Raw genomic sequence first — 12,731 nt, forward strand, 5'->3', positions numbered from 1 at the left:
ATCACCTTCTGAACAGTTTTCTGACCTCTTTACTGTCTGTGGGCTGAGAGTTCTGGAAGCTACTGCCGAAGATTTAATTGCCCCCAAAGCCTGCTAGTGTTTGGTCCTTTATTCTCACCCCAGTGCAATAGACTTTTCCTGCCAACCTTCAAAGTTATCTTGGGCCAGAAAATTGTTTTACCCCTCCTCTTGTGGGTTCTGCCGCTCCAGAATTTGTTTTGCACATAATTTAAAGTTGTTGGTAGGGGAATTTGGGAGAGTTCAGGCAAATCTGCCTTTCTCTGCTATCTTGGCTCTGCCTCTAAGGAAACTTTCTGTCTTTAGCTGTGTTTCTAGCACCAAATAGTTACTCAGGAGAACAGCAACCATACCTAGAATCAAAATAACTCATATTACCTCTTTAAGAAGTTTCATATGATCAGAATCCATAGAAATGAAGGATATATTTCTATCTGAAATTCTCTGAAGGAACTTGTATCTGTTAACATAATATCTCCCTTCATTTTATATATCATCCCTTTAATTTTGACAGTTTCATTTTTTTTTCCTTTTAACATCGTATATTTACATTTGCCTTTTAAATTGGTCCATTTTAAGGAACACTTAGTTGTTATTGGCATAGTTGGAGAATGAAAAACATTTTTGTTTAGTGATTAATTGAAGTTTAGCTTAATTCTTAGGGCAAGCAAGTATCCCTTTTAGCAGTGCAAGTAGGGAATATGTTAATGACGCTTACAATTCAGGGCTGTCCAACCTTAGGTTATCTTAGGGCCACATTAAAATAAAATAATTATTTGAGGGCCGCACCCAGAATAAAAAATACAGTACACTAATAGAAAGTAGGGGAATGTACATCCTTAATACGACAGGCAAAGCGGCAAAGCAAACACAAAACAACAAAGTGACAACACAACAGTATAAAGGTAGATGCATACTGACCAGTCTGCATCATACAGACAGATAACATCCCACTGATCGATTGAAAATTCTGTGCGGTATGTTCCATCCATAATACTGCTTAAAAACACCAAAGAAAATTAACATCAATAATATTATTTATTAGTGATGGAATTAAAAAATCTAATATGTATTCCATGCAAATTATTATTTTATTTTTATGCTCTTGAACATTAAAACCCACAGGTGGGCCACATAAAATCGCACTGCAGGCCGCATGTGGCCCATACTTTGGACAGCCCTGTCATAGTTCATTGATGAATTATGTTGTTAGATTTTGACTATGTATGTTTAAGAGTAATTATGATTTTGTAGAAATATTATTTTCCTGATTATACATCTTCAATTTAACAATTAGAGAATCAGTATTCTTTGAAAGTGGTCTCCATAAAAATATGAAGTTAAAGTTGTTTCTGACTTGACAGTAAGCAAAATAAATCCAGGTGGTAAAATAAATATCAAGGAAAGATTTTGTAATCTTAGCCACCTTACAAGGCCATGAAAAATATCAACAGGTGTTTTCTTTTAAATAAAGCTTTTGATTAAAAATTTTATAAGCTAGAAGTAATTTTTTTTAAAAAAATTAACACATTTAGGAAATATTTATAATAGTCATCTAATGTAGAAAGACAGTAATATAAATCTTAAATTGCCTTTGTATCTTTTAGCAGAAAAGGCTGATTTAGTTTCTCTAGGTTGAAGATTTCACAAGTTCTTGGAGACAGGCAGCATTAAACAAGGGAAAGAGCACTGGACTTGAAATAGAGTTGGATTAAAACCCCACATCAACTTTGTACCCATTGCCAAGTCACCTAAACCTTTCTGGATTTCAGTTTTCTTTATCTTTTATAAAATCAAGTAATACTGGTTTCTCTTCCTCACAGGGTAATTGTGAGTAAATCACTTTGTAAACTTTAAAGTGCTATATTAATGACAGTTGTTATTATTAAATATGCCTCTTAACCTAATCCTTTCTAGGCTAAAATTTTTGCTTTCCCTTGAGCCAACCAATATTATTTGTAAGATGTGACGAAACAGGAAGTTGTCACTGCCAAAGGCCTCAGGCTGGTACATAAGCCTTTGGAGTTGCACAATAGCTTACTGAAACACCTTCATCTTCAGTGACCTTAACTAATCTAGGTAAAAGTCTTTCAAAGTGGTTTCTGGCTTGTGAAAGTTTTGACCTAAAACTTTGTTTCTTTTGTAATTTCCCAGTCCTGTTTTCCACTCTTCTGAGAAATTGTAACTAACTTCTACCTGGGCCTTTGAGCCACTGTAGGTACCAGTTAATCAGTATTTCTTTACTTGACAGCCTATCATAGTATTTATTTTCAGTACAGCTGATGTTATCTTTATTGTACTAGATTGTTCTTTCCATTGGTAAAACTATTCTTTCCTTCCTGAGAACTCTCATACTAATTGTAAGTTTATGCCTCTTCCATTCCTTTATCACATTCTAATTTTTATCATATAGTGCCCTACTCCCAATTAGATTTTTAGCTATTTGAAGACAAGAGTTGCATCCCTTTTTTATCTTTTTATCTATTGCCTTGCAAATGGCTGCTTAATAAATATTTGTTGAATTAAAATGTCCATTTTCAACTTTATCCTTCCCATTGAAAGTCTACTCCACATCAGTACCAGATTTTTCTGTGATGGTTAGCCACACAGTTGTTTCTATTTCATCATATATTAAGCATTGTTTGATGTGTCTAGAGAGTAAATCACCTCTTTTCCTGCCAATGATGTGGGATGTATTTATATGTTTAAGTTACTATCTATTAATAGTATGTTTCCTTCCTTCCTTCCGTTCTTCTTTCCTTCCTTCCTTCCTTCCTTCCTCCCTTCCTCCCTTTTGTAGTACTATAAACCTGATGTTTATTTAAACACATCACGATACGTTAGAGATCAGGACAAAAGACTTGAAGTTTTGTGGCTTTGGTTGACAACTGGAAAACATAACAAAGCATTAAATAAAATATTGCTCACTGGATCCCTTAAGCAGTTAATTGATCCTTAAGTACTTTGACACTTTGGTGAATCTAAAAATTACAGCTGAGAGCTGTCCAGAACCTGTTTCAGATATATACATACACACACACACACACACACACACACACACATACATATATATACACATGTGTATATATATGTATGTGTGTGTGTGTGTGTGTGTGTGTGTATATACACACACACACACACACACACATATATATATATATATATATATATATATATACACACACACACACATATGTATGTATGAAAGCTATCTTTCCAAATCACTAGTGACTTTAAATGTGGGACATGTGGTTTATAGAAATATGTTGTGAAAAATTGTTGTCACATGACAGCAGCTTGGTATAGAATTAATTCATTTTAAATGTTCTGTGTACCTGCGTTGATATTTATTTTAGATTGTTGTATGATCTTTATACTTTTCCTCTCAAAGAATTCTTGTATCAATGTCTTAAATCCATTGTAAAATGCCTTTCATTCATATAGAGAGTGGAAAGGAGGAAAGAAATGGTAACTGGCCTAAATTTGTTTGGAATGCAGAAACCTTAGCAAACTTGAGATGTAGGTGGTGCAGTAAGGTTGTGGATAAGGAATGCCAGTAAGGTATTAGTTTGAAGAAGGTCTTCACCTGAAATTGAGGGAAAAATCTCATTTAGGGTTGTATAAATCATTGTGGAAGAGGAGGGAAAAAACAAGAACCCTCCCATTTTTCAGTTTGGACAACGCTTTAAGCAAAACAGTGTAAGTTTACCTATGCCAGGGGAATGAGAGGACACCAACAAATTAAACTGTACTTTATATTCCATATTAGGCATAAGTAACCTAATTGAAAAATAATATTGTTTGTGGAAGTGTCTTTAAAGACATCCTTCGGTACAAGGCCAGGGAAGTACCAACAAGGAAGCAGCCAACTTTCCCAAAACCTTGCCTGGTGGCCCTATAAGTTGAATTCCTATTTCCAGAGAACATGATTATATCATTGTGAGAGAAGGCAGCATGATATAATGGAAAGAACAATGAACTGAAGGCCAAGGAGATGTAAATTCTAGACCAGACTTTGGGACTGACTAGCAGTGTGTCATTGAGCAAGTTATCTTCCCTATTTCTCAGTTTTCTGCTTTGTAAAATAGCTTTTGAAAAATGGGATAAGCCTAAAGTCACTTCTCAATCCTAAATCTGTTTGTCTTGAAGGAATTTAGGATGTATGAAACCTGGTTTTACACTGAAAATAGCACATTCATTAAAACTTTGTTCATTTCATAAAGTGGGACAATTTCTTTTGAAACCCATGTATTATTTCCCCCCTCTATCTATCCTTGTTGCTATCATCTATTTATGTCATCGTTTTTCTCTCTGTGCTGTTCTTCGCCATCATCTTTGAGGATTTCATTATACATATTGACAGTCCCTTATAATTCAAGACCATAAATTCTTCACACTGTTCAATTTCTCCTTTTTCATTTCAACTTCAACCACATACCAACATGGCCATCTGTAGAACCATTACTATCTTACTGTTCAAGGTCTTGAATTTTAAAAATCTACTCACCAACCCCAAGTCTTAAAGTTAATGTCTAAAATAGAAATAGATGAGAACAGCCAAAATGAATGCTTCTAGGATTCATTTACAAAATTTAATAAAATTTGTGAAGGGAAAGTACAGGCATGAGTAGTCCTGACAGTAAGTTTGCTTTTGAGGACTCCATAAAAATTGCGGAGGAGAAACACAGGCTACAACTACCTGCCCAAGCACCTGTACTGGCAAAGACTGCTTTGCAATCAAGTGAAGTATAAGCCAAACATTAAGGGTGACATTAACTACTGAACTCTTGTGTTCTATGATCTAGCAAAGGTATTCATTAAAGTTATCCATCATAAACAAGTAAGTGCTGTGGTGAGTACTAGTCAAAACCACAGAATAGAAGAAATATACGCTAGACATCATATCTAGGCTAACATCCTTTCCCTCGGGTCATTTTACAGATGAAGAAAATAAGGGTACTACTTGGCACAAGAAAACACAACCATGCATAAGTTTGTAAATTGTGATAATAATATCTTTTGAGTACATTTAGTTTTTTTCAAAACACATTCATATGTTATCACATTTAGTCATTATAAAAAACCTTGTGAGGTAGGCAGGGCATGTATTATCTCCATTTTAGACATGAGGAAATGGGCCCATGTTTATCTTCCCTAGTTCACACCTTTAAATGGAAGTTCTAAGACTGGCACCTACCAACACACTGCACTTAAGACAGCATTCGCAGTGTCGGAGACTCCATTCAAGGGTATTGTACTAAAAAGACATTGTTATAAATTTGATCTGTAACATGGGCCTGTGGCTTGGAACCCCAAGAACCCCAAAGCCTCCAAGGTCTTTTCTTCAAGCGACATCAGCATACTGTGACTGAGTAGGTACTTGAAGTCCACTAGGCCTTTGAATAGATGAAGTTTGTCTTTGGTGCTGCTTTCATCTTTCTGTCACCCATTTTGCCTGAGTTTCCCTTTTCTTCTTGTCTCCCAGAGGGATTAGTAGCTTTGTTGCCTTGGTTCTGAAAGGTTACTATCTCATTTTCTAGTTTAAGTATAAGCTCAATGGGGAGGTATATGTTAGGGAGTGAAGACAAAACTCTTAATGAATAAAATTTAAATTAGAGTAAAAGGCAAATGATGCTAAATCTAAGGTCTTCCTTTTCATTCATCACATTTGTCTAGTAAAGGCACACTATATGGTTCTTACGGATAGTGAAGGCAGCCAGAGCTCAGTTTTATATATCATTAAAGAACTTTAGGTTTAGTTTTATCTTTGCAATAGCCTTTGAGGAATTCATTACGAGTCTATTCCCATTTTACAGATGTGAAAACCACAGCTCAAAAAGGTTAAGTAGTCACCTGTAATAGAGCTGTGTTAGGAGCAGAACTCTGTATTGTGGAACCATCATACTTTTTATCAAATTTAGAAGCTTGACCTTCTTTGGAAGCAATTAATCAGTGGTCACAGATTTTAGTAGGAAGAAGAAAGCTATAGGAGAGCTTAATAAATCTAAATTAAATAACGATTGAAACTTTGACTTTCAAAAACTTTTTGTATCTCACAATTTTTATTTCTAGTAGTAAAAAGATTTTTTTTGCCAAAGAATATGCAGAATCAGCTTACCAAAACACCCTTAAGGCTTATATAAATATAATTACAAAATATTCTTTAAAGAAATAAAGAATGACTCATAATTAGGATATTTATTAGTTATGGTTGGCCTTGACTAATTCGTTGATCACCAAGATTTAGCCCAGTTCTTACCCTATATGCCAAAATAAGCTTAAAATGAATAGACAACATGAATATAAAAGTTTGTACATTAAAAAAAAAAGGCAACAACCAGATGAGGGACCTTTCACAACTATTGCTGGTGTACTTAGACAAAGGAAGAATAGAAGTTATCAGGGATGATCCCTTGTGTTGTAGTGGGAGAAGCGTATTTTGCCGGGGAAGGGGGGAGGGGAGGTGATATAAAAACAGAAGGCATCAATTTAAAACGATTTGAAAGTAAAAAAGAAATACAGGAAAATAGAAATGCTCAACATTTAGCTTAATGAAATCGAAAATACATTTCATTCAAGGTTTGCTTGGTAAAGTAACCTCTTCATAGTTAGGCATAAAGGAAAAATTAAATATTCAGTTTTGTTAAGAGATAGAATACATGTAAATAATTCAGACTCTTCCAAAGTTGCTAATATTAAATGTAAAGCGTTATTTTTTAAAATATTATATTGCTAAGTATAATTCCACGTAAGAGGTATTATATATACTGGGGAAAAACAAAACAAAACTGAACTTTAGGTCAAAGGAATTGGGATTGAATGCTAGTAGCTCTGTTCCTTGGTATCTGTGTGACCTTGGAGATGGTGCTTAACTCTTTATGCTTTTTGATGTCTTATCTGAAGAATGAAGTTGTTGGACTGGATTAGCCTCATAGTCCCATCCAGCTCTAAATCTTATGAATTAAATATATGCCCCTTGAAGAATTTTGTATTTTCCACACTTAAAAATCTTCATTGTACTTTTAAATTGAATTTTCATTTGGACTTAATACATTCATCTGTCCTCTACAAATAACCTATGAATTACACTGTAACAACAGTAAATCTAATTGTACAATATACAGTTTTTTCCTGTTTATGACATTAGTTGTTTTTTCACAGATAAGTCAGATAAATATGATTCACGAGATGTAGAAAAACTACAGCAGGATGATACTTGGGTTGAAAGTTTTTTGTGTTGGCGGCACGATGTGGTAGATGAAACACTGAAGATGATTGATGAAAGTTTTCAGTGGAGGAAAGAATTTGCTGTCAATGGTAAGCTTATTCATATGTAATTATATTGAAAATATATTGATGTTTTATATTTATTTAGCATATTTGCAAGTGTTCCTTATGTTTGTTATAGAAAGTACAACATAGACATAAATTTTTCATTTAGACCTGGGAAGATTTCGTGTAAGATGTCTTAGTGATGTCAAGAGTAATAAATTGCCTAGAAGGAAAGTAAACTTGAAAACATAAGCAAGTTTTCATTAGGTTCTCCAGTAGGCTTCAGTAAAGACATTTTATGGTTAAGGTGGTTAAAAAAGGAAAGAGTTTGATCTGCAACTAAGAGTTCTTGAATCAAGAAGGATTGTAAATAAGGGAAATACCATTATCAGTAAGCTGGCTCAAGTCAAAAAAATGTTTACCTCATTACCAATAATATAGCAAAAGTTATACAAAGAAAGGCAAAAATGAAATATTTAGGCTAGGTTATGTACTAGAGAACTAATGCAGGCTTATACAGGTGCTTCTTGACATAGGAACATCTGATTTATGAATCCCTAACTTATAGAGCAGATTTTCACTTGAGCACCACACAGCGAAAAATATTCTCTCAGCCAGGTAGCTTCCACTACAGGGAAAGATATAATAGGCACTTAATAAATGCTGGTTGGCTTCTATTCCTGTTGTTGGTGATATACTTTGAAAAAAAAATAACTCTGGACCCGATGGCCACAACAGAACAGGAAAGAAGGACATTTTCCTTTCTTCAGGGTTTGGGTGGTAAGGAGACTTATGATCTGAGGTCCTGTGGCATAAGTGAAGGATCATCAACTAAATGAAAACTTAGCCTCTCTAAGTCATCCACACATGTGTGCAGCCTCACTTTCATTAAAAACCGTTTCCCACTTTGCTTCTTCGTCTTAGTTCCCATAGCTGCTCTGGGTGGCTAGATAAAGATGTGCTCTGAGGGCTTTTACACAGAAACATTGCAAGTGCTGATTAGGTTTACAGGTGTAGTATCCTAACCCTGCATCCCAATAAAATTAGGGAGTTTTTCCATATAAGATACTGAGATCATTCTTAACACTTGGTTGGCCTAGACTACTGATCTCACTTCCTTGTCACCTGAGTATAAAACAGCCAGTAGAAGCTCCAGGCCAGCTTCCTAATGTGTGCCTGGTCAGCTCAGACCAAGGAGCATCCCTTAGCTGAAGCCTCTTAGTGCCTCTTAAAAAACGATAGATTTTTCATATCTGGCATATTTTTAAGTGTAATCCTAGCAATAGGCAGATAGATAAACTTGTACTCTGCCAACTGGAAGACTGTAGAAATTGTGTTTTGTATTGTTTTCCCATTATAAATATTTAGTCTAAAGCCAGGCCATTAATCACAGTGTCAGTTTACTTGGAATTAAATTAAAATAATTAAAATACAAAGCTAATTTTTACCCAAATAAAATCAACATAAAACTTCATTCAAATATAAAGTTTCACGGGTCTAGGAGAACTAAGTATTTCAAAAACATTCTGATTGCCATTCTAAGAAATTAGAGGTAGGTTCTAAAAAACAGTAAAACATTTGAAAGCTTTTTAAAAAGTTACCTGGCACTGGAGGCAAAGCCAAGATGGAAGCTGGAAAGCAGGGACATGTGTGAGCCCCCACCCTCCAAAAACCTATAAAAATGGCTCTCAACAAATTCTAGAGCTGCAGAACCCACAGAATAGCAGAGGGAAGCAGGGCTCCAGCCCAGGACAGCCTGGATGTTCACTGGTAAGGTCTATTGCAGGGAGCTGGGAGTGGAGCAGAGCAGAGCCAAGCCGAGCCCACCGTGGGCTGTGCTTGTACCAATCAAACCGGGAGCCAGGCGGAATAGGCCCTAGTGCTCTGAACCAGTGATCTGTGGCATTTACCAGACTTCTCAACCCATAAACACCAAAGACAACAGAGAAAGTTAGTGGGAAAAGCTGCAGGGGACAGAGTGAAAGGAGTTTGCAGTTCAGCCACTGCCCCTGGGGGCGGCGGAGGAGGTGCAGCTCTGAGTACAGAAGTACAGATGCAGTTGCTCCCAGCCCCAGGCCCACCTGGTGGGAGGAATTAAGTGGTGGATCAGAGCTGGAGTGCAGAGCCTGCTTAAGATCTGAGTAGCAATCTGGGCTGGCGATTCTTGGGGGAAGAGGAGCACTGGTGTGGCAGAGCTTGCTGTGTAGAAATAGCTCTGAAAACAACAGTGCAACCCCTCAAGCTTGGACCACAGTACTTTCTACTCTACAAGCAGTCATACCCTGACAAAAAAACTCAAGGGTCAAGTAGTTGGTTGGGATCATGGCCAGGCACCAAAAACGGACTCAAATTCATACTCAGACTTTGGAATCTTTCTTTGGTGACAAAGAAGACCAAAACATACAACCAGAAGAAGTCAACAAAGTCAAAGAGCCTACAACAAAAGCCTCCAAGAAAAACATGAACTGGTCTCAGGCCATGGAAGAGCTCAAAAAGGATTTGGAAAAGCAAGTTAGAGAAGTAGAGGAAAAATTGGGAAGAGAAATGAGTGATGTGAGAAAACCATGAAAAACAAGTCAATGACTTGCTAAAAGAGACCCCAAAAAATGCTGAAGAAAATAATACCTTAAAAAAATAGATTAACTCAAATGGCAAAAGAGCTCCAAAAAGCCAATGAGGAGAAAAATGCCTTGAAAGGCAGAATTAGCCAAATGGAAAAGGAGGTCCAAAAGACCACTGAAGAAAATTCTACTTTAAAAATTAGACTGGAGCGAGTAGAAGCTAGTGACTTTATGAGAAATCAGGATATTATAAAACAGAACCAAAGGAATGAAAAAATGGAAGACAATGTGAAATATCTCATTAGAAAAAACACTGACTTGGAAAATAGATCCAGGAGAGATAATTTAAAAATTATCGAACTCCCTGAAAGCCATGATCAAAAAAAGCTTTCATCTTTCAAGAAATGATCAAGGAGAACTGCCCTGATATTCTAGAGCCAGAGGATAAACTAAAAATTGAAAGAATCCACCGATTGCCTCCTGAAAAAGATCCCAAAAAGAAAACTCCTAGGAATATTGTTGCCAAATTCCAGAGCTCCCAGATCAAGGAGAAAATACTGCAAGCAGCCAGAAAGAAATAATTTGAATATTGTGGAAACACAATCAGAATAATACAAGATCTTCTACATCTTCTACATTAAGAGATCGAAGGGCTTGGAATATGATATTCCAGAGGTCAATGGAGCTAGGATTAAAACCAAGAATCACCTACCCAGCAAAACTGAGTATCATGCTCCAAGGCAAAATATGGATTTTCAACAAAATAGAGGACTTTCAAGCTTTCTCAGTGAAAAGACCAGAGCTGAATAGAAAATTTGACTTTCAAACACAAGAATCAAGAGAAGCATAAAAAGGTAAACAAGAAAGAGAAGTCATAAGGGACTTACTGAAGTTGAACTGTTTTGTTTACATTCCTACATGGAAAGATGATGTGTATAATTCATGAGACCTCAGTATTAGGGTAGCTGAAGGGAATATACATACATACATACATACATGTGTGTGTGTATATATATATATATATATATGTACATATATGTGTGTGTATATGTGTGTGTATATATATATGTATATATTTATAGACAGAGGGCACAGGTTAGTTGAATATGAAGGGATGATTTTAAAAAAATAAAATCAAATTAAGGGATGAGAGAGGAATATATTGAGAGAGGCAGAAAAGGAGAGATAGAATGAGGTAAATTATCTCACATAAAAGTGGTAAGAAAAAGCAGTTCTGTTGGGAGGGAAGAGGGGGCAGGTGAGGGGGAATGCGTGAATCTTGCTCTCATCAGATTTGACCTGAGGAGGGAATAACATACACACTCAATTGGGTATCTTACCCCACAGGAAAGAAGGAGGAAGGAAATAAAAAAGGGGGGACAATAGAAGGGAGGGCAGATAGGGGGAGGAGGTAATCAAAAGCAGATACTTTTGAAAAGGGACAGGGTCAAGGGAGAAAATTGGATAAAGTGGGATAGGATAGGAAGGAGCAAAATATAGTTAGTCTTTCACAACATGAGTATTGTGGAAGGGTTTTGAAAGTGATACACCTGTGGCCTATGTTGAATTGCTTGACTTCTTAGGGAGGGTGGGTGGGGAGGAAGAGGGGAAAGAATTTGGAACTCAAAGTTTTAAAAGCAGATATTCAAAAAAACTTTTTTGCATGCAACTGGGAAATAAGATATGCAGGCAATGGGGCATAAAAGTCTATCTTGCCCTACAAGAAAGTAAGGGAAAAGGGGATGAGGGGGCAGTGGGCGGGTTGACTGGGGAACAGGGCAATCAGAATATATGCCATCTTGGAGTGGGGGGAGGGTAGAAATGGGGAGAAAATTTGTAATTCAAACTCTTGTGAGAATTAATGCTGCAAACTAAAAATGTTAAATAAATATATAATGATTAAAAAAAGTTTACCTGGCATTGAGAGGCAGTCATAATATTAACTTATAGTTATCTCTGGATCACATTAAGCTGTAGATTGAATTGGAATCGATCTTTTCATTCAAATATGAAATGTGTTTTATATAGATTAATATAGTAATGCAAAGCAGAAAATTTCACAAGTTCTTGGAAAATGACAAGTAAATCAGAAGTTTATACATTTGTTAGATTTTTCCTCTCAAACTGTTTTCTCCCCACTATCCATTCTTGGTACCACAGGTTATCTCAGCTCTTGAGTCCATTACAGATTTGCCTCCTATTAGTTTAATAAGTGGTTTCTACTTGATCCAGGGTAATACATGTATGGATAGTTTTAATTCTTATTTTTAAGCTGGAATTTAAAAATAGGTAATGCTCTTCCCCCTTTAGGCATGCTTTAGACTGAGCTAAGTGGTGGAAATGTAGGAATGCTAAAAAAGGTGAGGTAGAGCAGGTGGAATAACCCTAATAGGGACTAGGGACAGAAGGGAGGGGAACTGAATAAAATAAGAGATGGTTCCTGATGATCAGACTCACTAGGATCGCCGTAAGACTTTGATTTTAAAGTGTGCAGGATTTTATAAGATGATTTTGCTAAGGCCAATTTTATAAAATATGAGACTGTCTTTAAAATTTTCAAGGAAGAAGATACTCTGACACAATAAGTGATATGTCTCACTAGAGAAAATAGTGGTCTTCTTCAGTTATTATAAAAACTATATTTTGGCTGCTCTTGTTTTTATTTTTATTTTTTTTTAAATTTATTTTTTTTTTATTTTTTTTTAATGCAATTTATTTATTTAACATATTTGGTTTTCAGCATTGATTTTCACAACAGTTTGAATTACAAATTTTCTCCCCATTTCTGCCCTCCCCCCCCACTCCAAGATGGCGTATATTCTGGTTGCCCTGTTCCCCAGTCAGCCCTCCCCTCTATCACCCCCCTCCCCTCTCATCCCC

At 36.1% G+C, this 12,731-nt stretch overlaps 1 protein-coding gene across 3 annotated transcripts in view; it reads left to right on the forward strand.

Moving 5' to 3' along the window:
* The window catches only part of MOSPD2 (motile sperm domain containing 2), a 49,549-nt gene that overhangs the window by 13,668 nt on the left and 23,150 nt on the right, over positions 1 to 12,731 (forward strand). For all 3 annotated transcript variants that reach the window (XM_036744974.1, XM_036744975.1, XM_036744976.1), the window contains exon 3: positions 7,180 to 7,335. In XM_036744974.1, the coding sequence (XP_036600869.1) occupies positions 7,180 to 7,335 (156 nt within the window). The remainder of the gene's footprint in view (positions 1 to 7,179; positions 7,336 to 12,731) is intronic.

The sequence above is a fragment of the Trichosurus vulpecula genome, chromosome 2, assembly GCF_011100635.1.
Source record: "Trichosurus vulpecula isolate mTriVul1 chromosome 2, mTriVul1.pri, whole genome shotgun sequence".
In the NCBI taxonomy this organism is placed as follows: Eukaryota; Metazoa; Chordata; class Mammalia; order Diprotodontia; family Phalangeridae; genus Trichosurus; species Trichosurus vulpecula.